The sequence below is a fragment of the Macrobrachium rosenbergii genome, chromosome 55 (genome assembly GCF_040412425.1).
Source record: "Macrobrachium rosenbergii isolate ZJJX-2024 chromosome 55, ASM4041242v1, whole genome shotgun sequence".
Lineage (NCBI taxonomy): Eukaryota > Metazoa > Arthropoda > Malacostraca > Decapoda > Palaemonidae > Macrobrachium > Macrobrachium rosenbergii.
Genome location: NC_089795.1, coordinates 70,210,029 through 70,231,127, shown reverse-complemented (window position 1 = coordinate 70,231,127; position 21,099 = coordinate 70,210,029). Strand labels below are relative to the sequence as shown.

The 21,099-nt window shown below is 36.2% G+C and overlaps 1 protein-coding gene across 3 annotated transcripts in view; it reads right to left on the bottom strand.

Moving 5' to 3' along the window:
* The window catches only part of LOC136835386 (protein split ends-like), a 66,739-nt gene that overhangs the window by 25,072 nt on the left and 20,568 nt on the right, over positions 1-21,099 (bottom strand). For all 3 annotated transcript variants that reach the window (XM_067098871.1, XM_067098872.1, XM_067098873.1), the window contains exons 5-8: positions 19,421-19,573; positions 6,100-6,300; positions 5,409-5,509; positions 1,719-5,077 (exon numbers count right to left, since the gene is read on the bottom strand). In XM_067098871.1, coding sequence (XP_066954972.1) covers positions 1,719-5,077; positions 5,409-5,509; positions 6,100-6,300; positions 19,421-19,573 — 3,814 coding nt within the window. The remainder of the gene's footprint in view (positions 1-1,718; positions 5,078-5,408; positions 5,510-6,099; positions 6,301-19,420; positions 19,574-21,099) is intronic.

Sequence of the window (21,099 nt, the reverse complement as noted above, 5' to 3'; positions counted from 1 at the left end):
TACTGTAACCTGCCGACAGGGGGAAGAAATCTTTGTAAGTACAGTACAGTACATGAATTCTTTTGTTTTTATGATACTTAGTTTATTTACTATTTTAACTTAGAATCTGAGTTATACACTTTATACAAAGGCCATATACAGGAGTTCTGATTACTATTTAACAAAGATAACCTTCCTCCAGGGTTGGGACAGCCTGATGAAAAATGTAACCTCCTGCCTCTTAGATACAAGGTACATTTCTGAGATTTAAGAAAATCTATGACAGGAAATAAGATAAATCTATTAAAAAAACTACATATTCCTCAGACAGGAGGATAGTATGAACTTCATGCATATTTTGGATTAAGATTTTTTTTCTGTAAAGTACTTTAGTTCTCAATTTTTGTAATACTGTACTTCTATTATTTTTTATTACAGTATATTACTTCAACTATTTTATCCGTTACGCTACTTCTTAAAATGTTACTGTTAGCTACCATTTTGCAAGTAAATTCTTTGGATGGGTCATTGAACCTATTATTTCCTATCTCATAGCAACTTAAGACCTGTGTTGTATACAGAATAGGCAATCTTTTGATCTAGCATGACGGTCTTGAAGGCAGCTGACATAAAATGGTGACCCATGATTCCAGTGTTTTGCATGGTTGCCAGATCTTCAGTATGCACTTTTTAAGATAATATATATATTTTTTTTTTTCTGTTTCCCATATTTACTATAATTTCAGCACAGAAGAGGTTTTGGTACATAAGGTCTCAGATCTGTCTTAGCCAAGAAATCAATTTTCAGAGAAAGACTTTGTCCAATGAAATTTAATTTTTGTTACTTTCAAGATGTTGAAGACTTCAGTCTTACATGTTATTTTTATCTTATTTGAAAAGAATCTAAAATCATCCTTATAACTCTTAGTTCATATTCATTGTTGGGTAATATCAAAATACCCTGCAGCAAGCTCTGATTAAGCTGGGAGAAGTGAGCATCAAAAGTCATTAACCTAACGTACTAGGCTCAATAACAGATAGTGGGCAATGTGAAGAGGTTAACCACTGAAATTCAAGCCAAATGGAAAAACTGGAGAGGGGTGTCAAGCATACTCTGCAACAAGCGAGTCCCTATTAGGCTGAAGGGCAAGGTATACAAGGTGGTGGTAAGATCTGTGTTATTTGAGCTAGATGGGCACCAGTAACAAAAAAAAAAAAAGTTAGACATGGCAGAAATGAAGATGCTCACATGGATGAGTGGAGTGATGAGAAAAGATACTGGCATGTCAAAGAAAGCCCAAGTCAAGATTAACATGATCAGGGCACCTGATAAGGAGGGGAGATCATGTTGTAAAAAAGATCATGGAAATGGAAATGCTATAGACATGAAGAAGAGATATAACTATGAGAAGATGAAGAAATTGCACTCAAGAAGACAAGAGAAACAAAGGAATAAACATAATGTAGACAGAACAAAAACAAGTGGAAGGGGTTTCTAAAAACACAAACCCAACTAGGGATTAAACTAAGATGCAAATAGGTAATTTACCTAGTCAAGTATGAATAAAACAATATCAGTTAGATTCATGCTGTCACTCTGGTGAACCTCACCAACCTTCATTTGGACAGATGCGTTTGGTCACTTAATAAAATACTATACCAAAGCTTATTACTACTGTAAAATAAAGGGCTGTAATTGTATATTAACTTAACCAGTACAGAAGCATACAAGAACTAACCTTTTCCATCAGCCTCATTATCAGTGTGTTTTCCATCCGTCATCAAAACTGACACACTATCACAGCCTTGAAGAGCAACATCTCCATGAAAGTCCTTTGGTTTCAAGATTTTCCCTTCAAATGAAGTATGCATTTTTCCATCTTTTACAGACTCTTTGGGACAGGTGTTAATCCTAGCACTTTGTGGCTGGTCTTCAAATTCTGTCTCTGGTAAATTGGAACATGAAGAACTTCCAATATCATCAATATCACCAAAAAGATCACTTAATATGTGACCATCCTTTTGCTTTTTAGCTTGACTGAAATCCTGTCTTATCTTAATTTTTTTCTTGTCAATTTTCAACACAAAGTCTGCAGTTCCGTCAATTTCCAGTTTCGCATCTGTACATTTTGAATATTTTAACAAACTATGATCTTTTTTTTCACTTTCTTTAAAAGCACTACAATCACCCTTTTCTTCATTTTTCTTTTCAAATAAGAATGAGCCTTTGGACGAAGACTTTCTACCAACCCCATTATTCTTTGAATTGTCCACTTTGATAACATAATCATTCCCAAATGTGGGCATTTCCCAAAAGTCTGTCCCATTATCCTTGCTTATAAGATTTTCCAACTGAGATAGTTTTTGTTTATATTTTTCAGGAATCTTTACTTTTCCCTTTTCATCAAGGCCATCACTCAGTTCCCTTTCCTTTATATGGAGTTTCTCCTCACCATCTAATTCCTCTTCATTACTATTACATTTTAAGGGTTTGTCTTCTTTTCCCTTTGAAGGAACTTTTCCACATAAATCTGAATCCTTCCCTTTGCTGTTGTGTTCTTCACTTAAGTATGAATCAGATCTGATTCTCTGGTTTACACTATTTTGGCTCTCTGACTCCTTGCTATTTGTTTGGTGCTTTTTACATAAATCTGACTTTGATTCCTTTTTAGCATTTGCAACGTTATCATTATCACTAGCTTTAAACTTTCTTTCTTTCGTAGAATGCTTTCCACCCAAAAGGGGATTTAATTCCTTTTCATTTATACCAAATTTGTAATTAAGCTTTATTTCCTTTTCACTTCTGTGACGTTTCCCGTGACTGGCTGAATAGGATTCTCTTCTGCTTACATATTTATCACCCTTTGCTCCATTTTCCAATGGCTTCTTGCCTATTATATTATTTTCTTGTTCTCTTTCCCTTTCCTTTCTATTATTATTTCTAGAAAAATTTTCATTTCTTCTTTTATCAAATTTTTCCATTTCTTCCACATCTGATTCCTTGATACCATGCTTTGTGTGTGAATCTCCTTCCATTTTTAAATCCTTTTCTTCAGAAACATGTTTTGTCCAAGAAACTCTGTCTCTACCTTCAAAATCTTTTTCAGTAAGAGCTGAAGCTGTAGGCAGTTTACTGACATGAGCATCACCTGACATGACTTTATCATCTTCATGTGATTTTTCAAACTTAATTTCTGTTTCACTGACTGTAAATGAATGGTACATGTTTCCACATACTGGGTCATATTCTTCTGCCTCACATTCAGTGATAGCACTTTTCACATTCTTATGATGACTAGAGTTACCTCCATTATTACCTGTGTCTTTAGGGTTGACTTTACCAGATTTATTCTTTGTAATTTCATGTCTATGACCCAATACGTCATCAGAATTTGAGTTACTATCACTATCATTACCAAACAATAACTCTGTCTTAGATTTCTTTGAAATTTTTGAATACTTTACTCTCCCTTCCTCAAGCTCTCCATCATATTCAGTATGTACTTTACATTCCTTTGTTTCCATGTCAGTTGTTGTTCCATTTTCAAAGTCCCCAAACAATGATGACATTTTTGTTTTCTTAACTATAGGTAATTTTACAGAACTCTTCCCAGTCCTTTTGTAATCATCATTATCAGATATTTTATTGATAATGCTCTTTTTCTGGTCTTGTTCATCATCTCCTGGGACCATTATACTTCCAATAGAAGCATTTTCCTTTTGCACTACTTCCTCGCAATTTTTATTCAATTCTACTTCACTATTAGGTTCCCCTTCATTACTAAGACAATGTCCAGGTATGCTGACTGAAACCTCATTAATTTCGCTTAAAGATCCTTCTTGCCGCTGACCTTCAACTACATCAATTACCCGATGACAAGTTATTCCTTGAGATGGATTCTGTTGCTGAAGATTATCCACTGAAGAGTGGCAGCCATTCTCATGTACAAAGGTTTTCAAACTTCTGGGTATGGTGCTTTCTTCAGAAAATGATTTATCTTGAATATTTTCTGAATTATTCTGGACTTCAGTACCTGATGTTATTGAGTTGTTTTTATATATACCATTGTTCTTGCTTATAATACTGTCATTAGAATTGAAATAATCAAAACTCCACTGAGATCTGCCTAAAGAATGACTGGACTCCCCTCTGGACCTTGCATGTAGGTTATGAGATCGTGAAAGATGAGACTTCCGATCATGAGATTTATATGTGGAAGAGGATGGTGATCTTCTTCTGTCTCTTCTGTTTTCTCTACCAGGAGATCTGTTCCTTTTGTGAGGAGATCGATCTCTACTATGATATTTTTCATGGCTTTCATACCTATAGTGATAACCTCTATGATCCCTCTTTTCCTTCCATCTAGACGATACATAACTTTTATCCTTACTGGTATAGGAACATGATGGTTCATAATGACTGCTGTTTCCCCGTGATGAATGATGTCTGTCATGATGAGAATATCTGGAATGATTATGTGTATGTATAAATTGGTTATGATCATCCTTTTTATGCCCTTCACTTGCCCTTTTGTAACTATGCTTGTCCTCATAACTACAGCCATGTTTCTCTTTATAACTTGAAGATTGATGCAATGCCCTGGTTGGTGATCTTTGTCTTTCTGAGGAAGAAGATTGTTTATCTCCATCTGAATCTTCTTTCTTGTGTGATTCCTTGCATGGGTCTGAACTTGAACCTCCATTAGAACAGGACGCTGAACTCTGTTTCTCTGGTGATTTTCTCTGAGATGGCAGAGGCTCCAACAAGAGCGAATCAGTTTCTTGAAATACATTACATGAAAAATTAGCATCGGGTTGCTTTATTAGCTTTCTGTCATTTGTTAATAGAAGTTTTTTGGAAGACGAGAAAGCAATTGTCTGGTTTTCTAAGATGCCACTAAGCAAATCATTGTCTGTTTCTTCTGAATGTATGTTAACAATCTCCAGCACTTTGTTCTTCGCTCGTCCTGTGTAGGAAGCATGCGGAGTGAAAGCAACATCACGAAGGCGCCGTGCTGCATCTGCCTTTCGTTGGGCTGGTAGACGAGCAGATTCATACGTTGCTCCCGCTAACAGCTGATCAGCATATCTATCTTCCCTGTTCAGTAAATCGAGTTGATTAGTTTATGCATCTTAGAAAAGACTATTCTAGAGAACAAATATTATGCAGTAAAAAATAATTCATTCAATTTCTCTTTGGAGTACCGACAACTTTGGATATTGGTTTAGTGAATATGATGCCTCTCTCAAATGTAGACTATTTAAAGGTAGGTTCTGAAAAGTTCTGGCTTTCCTAATGTATACTGGTTGAAAAGTTAAGATTTACGTTCTACAAAAATACAAATCACGTTTTGGAATTTTAACTATACCTCCAATACAATAAAGAACTAAAAAAATATTAAGTGAGAAAGACTTCCATGAAAACTTACGTATGTTCTGCGTCAATATCATTATCTTCTTCAATGAAAAATCTGAACCGTTCATATTGTGAGACTGGTTGTCTTGCGTCCTCTAACTCTTCAGATGAAATCTGTACACAATATATAATACTTAAAATAAACCATAATTCCAATACCTGTATTGTCAACTAAATTAAGTTGAATTGGGGAAAATAAGAATATTTTAGTGAAGCTCATGCTACATAAAATTTCAAACCTTCTAAATGAACTAATTATTGGCTGTGAGGTAAAGAAGAGTACAAAATTTTCATAAGATAAAAACTGAAAAACAATGAGCTGTAAACTAAAAAAAAAAAAACACTGAAAAAAGTAACAAAAATAAATCCATCCAAGAATATAAATCTAACACAATGTTCATATATCAAAGTACTGTATTTCATTTTTCTGGTTAATTCAAGTCCATCAACTAAGGCTCAGTCCTTATTTGTTACATACAGTGTATATAATTTATAAACAGAAAGACAGCAAGTAGAATATAAAATTTAAAAATTTCATACGATATTTTTACATTTTTTAATGCATCATGACTTTTTTAACACATTTTGACCAAGTATTTAATGTCTAAAATTATTATGCTTTACAAAGTTTTATGCAGCAAAAAAGTAACATTAAATTTTAATTAACAGTGTAATTAACATACTCAAGAAACATGCATACATACTTTTGCTTTTTTGCGTCCTTTTTGTTTCCTGCGCTTGAACTTTTTCCTCTTCTTTTTCTGTATCTGTTCCCGGATCCTTTCAGTGGCTCTGGTTCGAGGGATACGTAGCTCCTGCTGATCCAGGGAAGTATTCCCTGATCTTGATGATGATCTTCGGGCTCGTTCTGAACGGCTGCTACTGGATGATAATCTGTGTGACAACTAGAGCAAACAAAGTAAGAGGCAAACATTAGCTAGTATTGTATCTTCATCCTACTAAATTTTAATACATAATAGTAATTTCTAAGTGTATTAAAATAACACACACAATATATATATTTTTATTTTATGTTAGGATAGGAAGCGAAATTGTGACTGAACATAGAAATAGGGAAACGTTAGGCAAGTGCATGCAATCCACTCATCGAGAAGAGAGAGTTAGTATCCGTTACACAAGTTTTGATAGCCCCTGCATGAGGGCTTGAAATTAAGAAGCGTTGAAAATAAAAAAGGAAATAGTGTGTGTATTTCCCCCTTGTGTTATCCAGACAATTTGTTGTCTTGGAATAGCTAGGCACGTTTTAAATCCCATGTGGGTAAATCAGCAAATTTCCGTATCTCTCTCTCTCTTGTACAGGTTAGGAATCCGTTAGGCAAACACTGTAGAATAAAATCTCAGGAAGCGTAAAATTTGTTTGCTTCATATTTTATTTGTAAACATTCCTCCTCACAGCACCACCCGTGATAAATTCTGTTTCATTTTAAAGCATTCCCACTATTTCATTCATAAGCGTAAAGAACCCTTTTTTTTCTCTCTCTCCATTTATTTGTGGTTATCTTTTGTGAACGTGTAGCCTTCACGCCGTTCCCAGGGAAATTTTGGGTAAGCCTAAGAGAAAACTTTATCCTCTTAACAAACCATAAGCGGATTACAGGCAGTCCCCAGTTTACGACGGGGGTTCCATTCCTACACCGTGTCATAAACTGAAAATCATTGTAAGCCGAAAAATCATCGAAAATCATAAAAAATCCAAAGAAAACCTTACTTTTAATGCTTTTGGTGCATTGAAAATTATGTAAACTGCAGTTTTATTGAGTTTTTCATAAAAAAAAAACCTCCAAATTTTGATTATTCTGCCGTTTTGGAGCCATATTTCTTCCGCTGGATCGGCGCCATAAGCGCCGTAACCCGGAACATGCGTCAGAAACCAGAAATAATTTCTGATGAATATATTTGAAGAGTCGTAACCGAACGTCAGAAACCCGTCAGAAAACCAGGGGACTGCCTGTATATATATATATATATATATATATATATATATATATATATATATATATATATATATATATATATATATATATATATATATATATATATATATATATATATATATATATATATATATATACACCAGGGATAGAACAGCAAACAGCCATCATAACATTCTATAAATTCATTTGGCCAAATTTTCAAGACTATAGGTCTCATCATCCAAGTTGTAAGAGTAAAAGAAATACAATTAAGAATCAACTAAAATTAAAAACTTACAAAAGCCTAAAACATGGACCTTAAACTAAAACAAACACTAAAGAAACAATAAAACATATTTAAAACCTAATATTAAAAAACCTAATATTTAAACAAATGAAAATAAAAAAATGTATATAATATTAGAATCTTTATTACCTAACTCTATGGGAGCTAAGAACTGAGTGGCATTCTCAGTTCTCAGGAGGATGACATCAACTTAAGCTGTATATAAAACAGTGGAAGAGGTCTGACTGTTTAGGGAAGGAATAAGCTGCCTAATAGTTAAAGATTCCAGGATGGATAGAGAATGGTCATTGGGTCCTTAGGTGATTATATTAATGTCTTCATAAGAAAATGATTTCTTGCATTTTTTACAATGATCTCTTATATTAGAATATTCTTTTGTTCTGAATTGACATCCAATTCGGTGACTAAATCCAAGATGAGAATCTACTCTCACTTTGAGCAATCTCTTGGTGGCTCTGATAAATTTCCCAACTTTACATTTTGGGCAAGTGAAATAATACACCACCAGAGACCACATCAAAGCGGGAAGCTTATCCTTATGGTGAAACAATGACCTAATGGTCTTACGATTTTTTTAATATAATCTGATATCCAGAGCTGGAAATGTACAGTGAATAGAATTTTGTAACGACTGTTTGAATTTCTTCGAATGTACAAAAAGAATGGAGGCATACACTAGCAATTTAGGGACATTAGGCATGGACAGATGGGGTTGGAATCTATTATTCAAAAAGCTATTTACATACTTGTTGAATAAAAAAGAATAAAAAGATTGACACCGATACCCACCTAACAGAGGCACCCATCCCCCGCTTATCGGTTCTGATGTGCCGATATTCATCGATTTTCGGTTATCGTCAAGCCTTGGAAACAGAAACACCCCCCTGATAACTGGGGAATGCCTGTATATGTATATATACAGGCAGTCTCTGGTTAACGGCGATCCAGTTTTATGGCGCTTGTCTAGCAAAGAAAATTGGCAATTTTCGGTACTGAGAATCGCTGATTTCTGCTTATCAGCGCCAATAATTGGGTATTGGCGCCGATACATACCTAACAGGGGCGCTGATAACCAAAAATCGGCACCTTTTGGCGCCGATAAGCCCGAAAATCGACGATTTTTTATTAGCAGCGATTTATGGTTATCGTCACACCCTCAGAATGGAACCCCCGCCGATAACCGGGGGACTGCCTGTGTATATATACAGGTAGTCCCCAGTTATCAGCAGACTCGGTTATCAGCGATCTGGTTTTACAGCGGTTTTTAAAAATAGTCATAAAAAATGTTTTTACAGTGCAATGTCCGGTTATCAGTGCCGAAAGCGCTGAAATATTCCACACTGGGGTTTATGGCACTATGTTCCGGTTATCGACGCCAATGTCGTTATCGGTGCCATAAGAGACCCCCCTGGCAGTAGAGGGGAACTCGTTTCTGAGCGTACTGTAACTGCACTTAACTGGAGAACAACCTGCCCGCTCCCTGGGTTAATTGCGCATGAGTGCAGCAGAGGAATACCAAACAAGCAACAGCCTCAGAAAGCATGTTTTCATCAATCTTTGTGTGCCTTTCATTGAGATAGGTAGTGCTGCTGCTATTGCTGCCATAATGAGTTTTGTGATTTCATCATGGGTCCCAAATGCCAGAATCCTGCATCTGATGGAGGTGCCAGTAAGAAAAGGAGATGAAATATGACATTGTTAAGAGTTCTGAAAAGGTGATACTTTTTTTTTTCTCTAGGCTGTTTGGACCTGAGCATCCATTGCAATCAGGCCAAAGCTTACCCCTAAGTTCATAGAACCTGGCATTAAAAATTTGTAGAACTACTGTGCAGACCAAAGTAAAGGAGTGGGGAAATGAAATTCCACATTTTTATAAGAGTTATTACATATTAGGGTACAATATCTGGCTGTGATGCTGCAGCATGTCCGCAATTTGGCAGTTAATTATAACATATTTTGTTAATAAAACTTCAACCTTTTGCAAGGTTTCTTACAGTTTCATTTTCTTGTGGTTTGACCAATTAAATATCAAATGAAAATGTGCAAATTTAGGTAGCGATTGGTGTGACCTGGGCGGTATTTTACCCTATCATAATTTGTAAGTTTTCATGATTTTGTGCGTAAAATTTATATGGAAAATGTACTGCAGTGTACGGTACTTTTATTTTTGTACATAAATTTGATACAAACGCAATACATATGTCCATTCGCATGATCAAGAAAAATAGCGGTTATTCAGTTGCGCTGGTTTTATGAATACTTATCACAGTGTCTGCGCCGCCGACACTCTTCCAAAAATGCATTTACAAAGACTTCACATGGTTATATATTATAATTTGGCAGTTAATTATAATACATTTTGTTAATAAAACTTCAATCTTTTGCAAGGTTTCTTAAAGTTATATTTTCTTGTGATTTGACCAATTAAATATTGAATGAAAATGCACAAATTCAGGTAGCGATCGGTGTGTCTTGGGCGGTATTTTACCCTACCGTAATTTATAAGTTTTCACGCTTGTGTGTGTAAAATTTATATGAAAAATGTATTACAGGGTATTTTTATTTTTGTATATAAATATGATACAAAGGCAATACGCTGTCCATTCACGTGATCAAGAACAATAAAGGTTGTTCAGATGCGCTGGTTTTATGAATACTGTACATATCACAGTCATACTTGAATGTCTGCCGCTGCCTGATGCTCTTCCAAAAAATGCATTTACACAGACTTCACATGTTCATATATTATTAATTGGCAGTTAATTATAATACATTTTGTTAATAAAACTTCAATCTTTTCCAAGGTTTCTTAAAGTTTCATTTTCTTGTGGTTTGATCAAATGAATATCGAATGAAAATGTGCACGACACATCCAAAAAAATGCATTTACAGCACAGTAATGTACAATGACTTCATATGCTTACTATATTTTATTTCAGTTGGCAGTTACAATAACTCACTTTTTTAATGAAACTTCAGTCTTTTGAAGGGTTTCTTAAGTTTCATTTTCTTGTCTGACCAATTAAATACTGAGTGAAAAGGTGCAAATTTAGCAATTGATGTGCCATGGGCAATATTTTACCCTATTAAAGATTATATTTACATCACGGTCCTTTGAATGTATACTACAGTACAGTACTGTATTGTACTGGATGCAGATTAGGGGGACAGCATGTAGCCTAATTGTTTATAACAAATGCCTGGGCTCAGTTAAGCTAATGCTTTTCTTTCAGGTGAGACGAACACTGAAATCGGCCATGCCCTTGGACTTAGCAGAACTACTGTTCAGTCTATAGTCAAGGATAGGGGATGTGTTTTACAACACATGAAAGGTGGTGCTTTGATGGTGACTGTTACTACTCATGGTGCTGCTACTACTAGAGTAGGCAAGCAACATAACCCCAACCTCGTGGAGATGGAGAAGTTATTGATGGTCTGGCTGGAAGACCAAAACCAATGAAACGTTCCAGTGAGCCTTGGTGTTATTCATGAGAAGGCTAGGTAGTAGTGCAGAAGAAAGAGGAAGGTAGTGGAAGTGAACCATTTGTAGCCAGCAGAGGCTGGTTTAATCGTTTCAAGGTTCAAGCAAGTTTGCACAACCTTAAGTTGCAGGGTGAGGCTGCTTGTGCAGACGAGGAAGCAGCACAAGGATTTCCTAGTTGTCTCGCTAAAATCATCAATGATGGAGGCTATACTGCTGACCAAGTTTTCAATGTGGATGAGACAGGCTTATTTTGGAAAAGTATGCCTAGTCATAAGTACATATCCAAGAAGGAGAAGACAGCACCAGGCTATAAAGTCAGTAAGGATAGGCTGACTTTACTTCTTGGGAGCAATGCCAGTGGTGACTTCAAGCTGAAGCCCTTGTTAGTGTATCTGGCTGAAGATCCAAGGGCACTTAAGGGAATTTTCAAGCCTAAGCTCCCTGTCATTTGGAAGGCTAACAAGAAATCCTAGGTCACTTTGCTATCTTCGAGGAATGGTTTAATGGTCGCTTTATGCCAACAGTTAAGAAGTATTTGGAGGAGAAGGGTCTGGAATTTAAGGCCCTGCTGGTGTTGGACAATGCCCCTGGTCACCCTACTAATTTGGGTGAGATTTATCCCGAAGTGGAGGTAGTCTACCTTCCACCAAACATTACATCGCTTCTACAGCTGATGGACCGGGGAGTCATTGCTAGCTTTAAGGCTTACAATACCAGGAGGACATTTCGCCATGTCCTAAGGGTCACCGAAAATAGCAGTGACAAGTTGGATGTCAAGCGAGTCTGGAAGGGCTACAGTATTTTAGATGCTGTAAAAAACATTGAGTCTTCTTGGAGATGTAAAAAAATCTAATTTGAATGGGGCTTGGAAGAAGCTGTGTCCAAATTTTGTGAAGGACTTTACGGGCTTTGAGAAGGGAGAGAGTCTTGATGCTGTGAGAAGGAACATTGTTCAATATATATAGCACGAGGCTTAATTTGGAGGTGGAAGCTGAGGATGTGAACGAGCCACTGGAATCACATGGAGAGTTGTCAGCAGAGGACCTCATTGAGCTGAAGAAGCATATGATCGAGGAGGAGGAAGAGGCACCAGCCCCAAAGCCCAGGACATTAAGTGTTACGGGCTTGTCACAAGCCTTGGCCCACTTTGAGCAAGGGCTAGTAATGATCAAGGTACAGGACACTAATGTGGAAAGGTTCATGCCTCAAAAGAGCACCAGGGATGCCTAACCTTTACAAAGAGACTGTAAGGGAGAAGCAGATGAAAAGAAGCATCCAATCTAAACTAGAGATTTACAGCTTCAGCTTCAAGAGAAAGTCTCCAGCACCACCTGCAACTCTTAACCCAGGTAAGGAATTCTTCACTTTTTTTTTTACCACTGTACAGTACATACATATAGTATTGTACAGGCAGTCCCCGGTTATCGGCAGCCTCGGTTACTGGCGATCCAGTTTTACGGCGCTTGTCGAGCAACGACGATAACCAGATTTTCATCGCTGATAACCGGTTATCAGCACCGATCGCCTCTTATCTGCGCGCTGATCACCAGTTATTGGCGCAGATAACCAGGGATCAGTGCTATTATCGCCAATTTTCGGTTATCATCACACTGTCGGGAACGGAACCCCACCGATAACCGGGGACTGCCTGTATATAAAATGTTTTATAAACTGTAATAAATTTTAAACAGTAAAACTGTTACATACACAGTTAGTACTGTAGTACACTATACAGTACTACTGTAATTTATACTACAGTATGTAGTGTATGTAGTATATTACGAATCACCCAATCATTTTTATCATTTTTATTATTGCAGAAGGAAGTCCTATCCTGATTCCACTGCACCTGATGTAGTAGAATTATCTCCATCAACCTCTCCTGGTAAGGGATTATTTTTTATTTGCTTTACTGTACAGTACAGTACATATGTAAATTGTTTTATACTGTAAAGTGCTGTACAATATACTAATATATACGTATGTAGTACTGTTGTATAACCTAATTTTTTTCATTATCATTCCAGGACTGAGCCACCACCTTCCAAGTACAAGTGATGACCCTCCACTATTAGTGGGCCCAGCAGCCTCTCCAGCTCTATCTGGTAAGGAAATCTTTTTTTAATTTGTTTTACTGTAGTACATATGTAAATTGTTTTATACTGCTGAGTACTGTACAATGTTGTACGGTACTGATATACATTTATGTATGATACCCTGTACTGTACAGTACAGTACAGTACTGTTGCATAACCTAATTTTTTTCATCATCATTCCAGGATCGAGCCACAATGACCCTCCACTAGCATTACTAAATGACCCACCAGCCTCTCCAGCTCTATCTAGTAAGGAATTATTTTTTTTTTATTTGTTTTACTGTAGTACATATGTAATTGTTTCATACTGTAAAGTACTGTACAATATACTGTACTAATATATATTTATGTAGTGCTGTACAGTACAGTACTGTACTGTTGCATAACCTAATTTTTTCAGTATCATTCCAGGATTGAGCCACCACCTTCCAAGTACAAGGTGATGACCCTCCACTAGCAGCAGACCCACCAGCTTCTCCAGCTTGATCTGGTAAGGAAGTCTTTTTTTTCATTTGTTTTACTGTATGGTACACACATACATAAATTGTTGTACTGTAGTACAGTTGTACTGTAGTACAGTTATACTGTAGTATATACTGTACTGTTTCATAACCTAATTTTTTTACTGTCATTTCAGAATTGAGCCTCATGTTTGCAGATGACCCAGATTCCCTTGACAAATCCTTTGAAGATCCTCTTCAGCTTCATCAGGTACAGTACAGTACTAATACAATATGGAATTCTTCATTTTTTTTTCAATGGTTTTATAAATTGTTGTAAATTTTAGAAAAAAACATGTGTACTACAGCAGTACTGTACTGTACAGATTGTATCATTATTCCAGATCCAAAAGTTATCCCTTCCTCCCAGCCCAACTCACCCTCTCCTGCTGCATCAGATACAGTGATCCTATCCTCAACCCCAACTCACCAGACTTTGTACCCTCTCAATGTCCATCAGGTAAGAAATTCTTCATTTGTATTTGCTGTACTTTATTTTTAGGCGTACAGTACTACTGTACATATTTTTTTAACTGTTACAAAATACTTACAGTACTGTAAGGTACAGTACAGTAATGGATGCATTTATGTACTACTACTGTACTACTAGTATACTAGTGGACTTAAAGTATTGTATAATTTCATTTTATCATTCCAGACTCCTAGGCAGGTTCCACTTCTTAGCCAGTTCCCTGGGAATATGTTGCATGAAAATTTACAGGAAAAAAATTATAAGGAAATATTCACTCTTTTCATTTGGTATATATACTACTGTACATATACATGGTATTTAACAAAATTATATTTTTACTACGGTACAGTATGTACTCGACTTTATTACTGTTCATATACTGTGTACATTACTGTGCTGCACAGTGCTGGGCAGGTTGTACTTTAACAGTAGGTAACCAAATAATAAATTTTATTATGAAAAATTATATTATTTGGGATGAAACTTACCTGCTCCTAGAGATAGCTGATCCCACATTGTGAGAACAGTGGGTTAGTATAGCTATGAAACATCCACTTAGGCAGGTGAAATTTGTTTTCATATGTGGTCTCATGCCTGATATGGGATCCTTCTTGGACTATGCTGCCACCAGCAGGTGAATCTCTCACAGGGAGCAGGGTTTCCATGTATGGTGTGGTAGAGTAGCTTCAAGGAGAAAGCTGTAGGTATGCTCCTTTACATACAATGTACCTTCATGCTCCCTAATATACTCAAAACTGGGATTTTAACAATTAGGAAAGAGTAGAAAGGGCTGGTTTTTCATTCATTTCATGAAAAGGCTGTACCTTCTGTGCCTAGTGGACTAAGGGTTTTACAACTCTTAAATAAAATCACTACATCTCTCAGGTAATGAAAGGCAAAAACAGAATTATACTGTACCTCCACTGAGCTGTGATACCTACATTCTCAAAAGTTAAATTCTTTAAAAACCTTCCACTCATACATCATGAATGATGATGACCTTAAGCAAAAGAAAATGTTGGGGTTAAGTTTCCCGTGAGCTAACTTGACTAAACAGCAACCAAAAGAGGGCATAGAATTCTTAGACCTAGGATTGTTCAGTCTCCAAACCCCATAAAATTAATGATTAACACTGAACCCCATAAAATAAATGATTAACACTGACTCTGATAGGCTTCAATCTATATATAACTACCCTTACCAGTAATAAAAGTGCCTCCTCCCTATTGCCCACTAATGAGGTCATGTTTGGTATCTTGACAAATCTGATGTTCCTCTTTGGAAGAGTGGTAGAGCTTTCGACTGGCACGCTGTTGGCCCAGCGTTCGACTCCGAAATCCGCTAAAGAAGAATTAGAGGAATTTATTTCTGGTGATAGAAATTCATTTCTGGCCATAATGTGGTCTGGATTCCACAATAAGCTGTAGGTCCCATTGCTAGGTAACTAGTAGGTTCTAGCCACGTAAAAATAAGTCTAATCCTTCTCGCCAGCCTTTAGAGAGCTGTTAACCAGCTCAGTGGTCTGGTTAAACTAAGATATACTTAACTTTTGACAAATCTGGGAAAGGATTTTGCCTAAAAATCGTCTTTAGCTCTAAACTAGGGGAGGAACAAAAGAAGTGTCTCCACTGCAAACTCTAGGCAAGGGGAGGAACAAAAGAATAACGTCTCCACTGCAAAAAGTCAACATTCTGTGAAAACACTTGTAATTCACTTACTCTTTTCCAGATTCCAAGACTACCAAGAAGAGAGGTTTCACAGCCAAGTCCTTTGAAAAGGTCACTTCTAAAGGATCCAATGGCTTCGTAGACAAATACTTTAAAACACATCAATGTTACCAGAAAGAGGTTGATAAAACATTGTAGGTATCTCAATCTCACAAGACCTAAATACCTCTTTGAGATCTGGGTCATTAGCAATGTCAAGTTGAACATGACATAACATGGAACAAAGCACTGCTCTATATCCTCAAACAGCTGGGACTGCCAGCTTTTTGGAGCATCTAAAAAAATTAAAGAACTTAATTAGGTTGTCTATAGAGGTATGGGTGCAGGAAATCCGTAAAGACCAACTTCAGGAGCAATAGACTGTACACTGCCTTTGATGTAACTTAAAGGGTGAGTCTCCACTAGATCTCAGGATAGACTCCTGAAAAGCGCTTATCATTTCTAACAATTCCGTGAACTACAGCATGTATTTTCAACAAGGTAGAGATCTAAACAATTCAAACCAAGTCTGTTTTCAAGACTAACCTTTCTGTCAGTGTCCTTATGTCATTACAATACTTGGCTTTGGAAAATAACTCATCATTGATAATAATTCTTCTCCTGGCACTTTCAATTCCCGTGTAAGAATGGTTCTAACCTACAAAATGTTTACATAAGTTTTTACAGTAAAACCCCCACACTCGCAGGGGATGCATACCACAGCCCCCCAGCGAATAGCTAAAATCCATGAATATTAAAACCCTTCTAAAAACACTTAGAACTGCCTATTTTGATAGTTCAAACACACAAAACCTCTAAAAATGCTTATACACGGCATTATTACTTACGATGGGGTTAGGTTCCAAAAACCCCATAATTTGTTGGAAAAACATATTCGAATATAGCTCTAGCTTGGCAATTAGGGTATTCATTACCATGTACTGTATACATAAATGGTAAAGCTAGCCTACACTATAAAGTATACCTATACATATACGGTATGGTAATTATTAATATCAGCTAATTCTGGAGGTTCATTCAATGCAAACAGAAATTAAATAACAAAAAAGAATTAGCTTAGCCTACACTATGGTGTATCATATAAATATACAGTAGCCTAGCCTACATTATACTGTACTCTATGTTCACAAATTAATGTCATATTATGCAAACATCAACATAACAAATATGCATTTTTTCCATTTCCATGGATCCTTTAAAATGTTATGCTTTACTTCACTGTATCCAATAATATTGTATATATTCTTACATTGCTTTTGTGTTATAAACTGCGACCACAGCGATCAATGTTTTCGTTTGGAAACCGATTACACGGTAAGTTTATTTTGAAATATATCAGTCCCATTCTACTTAACATCACTTGTAACATAACCAAGGTAATTGTTTAGTATTGTACGATGGTTGATATACAAGCAAAACAGCTGTTGTTATCCGATTTGGTTATAAGCAAAACAACAGTTTCTCATTTGGTTGTTTATGGCTGCAAAATGCATTTACGCAAGAGTATAACGTGCATTAACAATACTTTTATCATTCCCTCTTTACTTTCTAACTAGAATATGGATAAAAGATGTAGGAAAAGAAGTTGGTCTATTGTAATTTGGTCTCTCTCACTGCCTGATTGTACACTGCTGCTCGCGACTGTTAAAAATTTAGAAATGTTTTCTAAATATTGTCATATCAGTATTAATTGCTTACTCCCTTACAAAATCAAATTATCGTAAGGCGAATTATTGTAACTCGAGCACTACCTGGGTACCTGAATATTTTAATACAGGTTGACCATCACTAATCCGGCAATCAGTAGTCCGGAACAATCAGTAATCCGGCACAAATTTTCGGCTAGAGTAATTTCTAATGATTTCGCAATGATTTTCAAATTTCCCGGGTCGCTGCTCTAACTCGCCGCCCAGCCGCCAATTTGGTGGCGAGTGTGCTACATCAACAAATCCGGCCTAGCCTACATTATACTGAACTTTATTCACATATTAACAGTATATACAAACATCAACATAACGAATGTGCATCTTTTCATAGATCTTTAAAAGTTATGCTTTACTACATCGTTTTCCAATTTCGTGATATTCTCATTTGCTTTTGTATTATAAATTGCTATCAATGTTTTGTTTTTGGGAATCAGTATCGGGTGTTTATTTCACACCGCATTTAACTAAGTTCAAAGCGCTTTTCTTGCTTCTAGTTAGCGTAAATGAATATGGATACTTTATTTATTTGGGACAAGGATATTTTTCGTTATACAAAGTGTTTTAAGTCGAAATATAACTAACTAAAATACGTCTCTTGTGGAAATTAATTCAGCTATTTTTTTGTTAATATATGACATTCATGGAATCGTGAGCTGGCCGCTGTGGGGGTATGTTTGTTTTGTAAAAAAATCAAGATTCCGCTTGCTATTTTCTTGATTTCATCATAATACGAGTTTTTTACGATTTATCTTTTATCGCGGAAAACAGTAGTAATTTGTATTCTTTCATGCCCAGTAGTTTTGATTAAAATACGCTTCTGCAGTTTTATTTACGGTTGAGTTTCATCCATGTTGCCGGCGCACCCATAATTTATAGTCATTAGCAGCTTGAACATTGTTTTCAGCTTCAGCTACAACTTGCAGCTTAAAGTTACTGTAGCAGTATATTTCCTCGCCGATCTTTTCTCCAAAGCGAATAAGGGTATATAAAATATATCAGTCCTATTGTACAGTACTTAACGTCATTTGTAACATAACTAATTCAGTAATTGTGTATTACTTGTACGATGGTTGAAATACAAGCAAAACAGTTGTTATCCGATACGATTATTAGCAAAACAACAGTTTCCCTTTTGGTTGTTTATAGCTGTAATGCGATTTACGCGCAAGAGTATAACGTTACTAACAATACTTTATCATTCTCCTTTTACTTTTTAACTAGCAGATGGAATAAAGAGATGGAGGAAAAGAAGTTGGTCTATTGCAAGTTGGTCTCTCCGCTGCTCGTGAAATCTAAAAATATTTCCTAAATATTTTCGTAGACGGGTATTAATTGCTAACCCCATCGAAACTCGAAATATCGTAAGTCGAACTATCGTGAACTCCTGAGCACTTACCTGTATTTGATAATTGTCTTTCTTTTATTAACCAACTTGTACTGACTTATGGGATATTTTTAATTCTAAGATGAGGTGCTGAGCTACTGGGTTTCGTATTCAGCCTAATAAATGGCTAATCCGGCACCCTCCAGGTCCCAATGATGCCGGATTAGTGATGGTCAACCTGTACTTTTATCACAAAAAGTACATTTAGTCATGAAAATTATATGAAAATACAGTAATTAGTGAATATTTCTCAGTGAAAAATAATGTGAATGGGCGAATTTTTTGCGATTAATGTGTATATATGTTCCATAGAGAAATCCGCCAATTGTAAGAAGGCGAATACAGGGGGTTTACTGTAGTATCATTAGTAAAATTCTACTTTTTTGCCTTATTTAAGTTATAGCAAAGTACTTACTGTTTCAGGAACATCAACTGCAACACAAACAGGACAAAACCACTCCTCCACAGGAACTTGTGTAAGAGGAGGATTTAGGCATTCTAAATGATAGCCTAGATCACACCCATCACACAGCAGTAAACGATCTTCTCGATTACACTGATTACAAACCTAAAAAAAAAAAAAAAAAGACAAGTTAGCTCGTAATTCAATTTGCTCATTAATCAATTCAAATTTCCCCATTAAAATAAATGGAAATACTATCAATCTGTTCCAGCTCCCACCCGCCCCACCCCCTAAAAACACACCAATTTTTGTTGTTTTTTCTAAGATTTCACGCTTCATATTTAGTAATAAGATTTTTCTCCCTCTCAGCACTGGTCTTCTTAACTCTCACTTTCTTAGGTCCCATGGTGAAAACACTCGCTTTCTTAGGTCCCATGGTGAAAACTAAGAAATGTTCCAAAATATAGGTGCACAGCGAGAAAAAATAGTGAGAAATGCTACGAGATGCTGCGAAGATGCTCGCACAGCAACGTAACCACATGAACTGAACGAGACCGCTCGGCTAGGCATCTCGGCGCTGGCAATAGTGGACGCATTGGGAGATCGCGTCTCCCAGGCTCGCTGGCCCATACCTCAAATTTTGGCTCACTTCTTAGCAAAAAATCCCTTGAGCACCAGCTCGTATCTCGGAAAACTCCCGTTGGCTCACTCTTAAGTCAAGGTTTGACTGTATTTATCATACAATTTAAAATATTAGTTTATTTATCATTTAGTTTCAGATACATAGCTACACAATGAATTGCTTCCACAAATGTGTACAATACAGCCTAGCAAAAATGTAACAGATTGCAGTAGTTCTACCTACTTAAGCTTACAAGACATGTCTGGGTTATTTTTAAAAGGATTATTCAATGTAAGTAGCTTGGCTTGGAACAAATTAATGAAATTAGGTGAGGTATTACTGTACATCCAAGTAAATACAGTATATGAAAAGCATAACAATGTTGTTAATGCTTTACTTTCACTTATGGAATATTGTACATGGAATCATGCCATTATGATAGTGAGTCAATTACAATCAATTAATGGCAGGGAAAACCTCTTGAATAGCTGAACAACTGTGATAAGAATGACCAGCAAATTCACATACTCTGAATGAAGGTGGCCCATCTTACTCATCAAACCATAATTTGTAGAGATAATTCCTGAATTTTACTACTTTCATGGTTCCTCTGCAGATGACAATCCCAGCGCTTTATCAAAAGGGCATCATTTGTGCATGAACAATACTGAGCAACAAGTTGATACAGTAAACTTAAATCATATTGCAGAGCCAATTTACTTCACTGAGCAATTTAAACAGAATTTCATGGATTCATATCAAATTCATTTTGACCAATCAAAGAAATAATCAATTACAATCCTAGATTACAACCCAGTTGTGTTCTGCAATACTGCTCTTTCTTATGCATTACTTATACAGTACTGCAATTCCAGATCTGTATTTACACAATCGTTCACCTTTCAAGTTACAATTATGTAATGGTGGTACTTTTTATTAATATTAACTTTTACGTTACATTTTCCATTTTTTACACATTTTCTAAAAAATATCAATGCCTTAGTAAAAAAGGATAGAGATCATAATCATTAATGATTATTAGGGAGTTCGACCAGACAACAGTGTCACA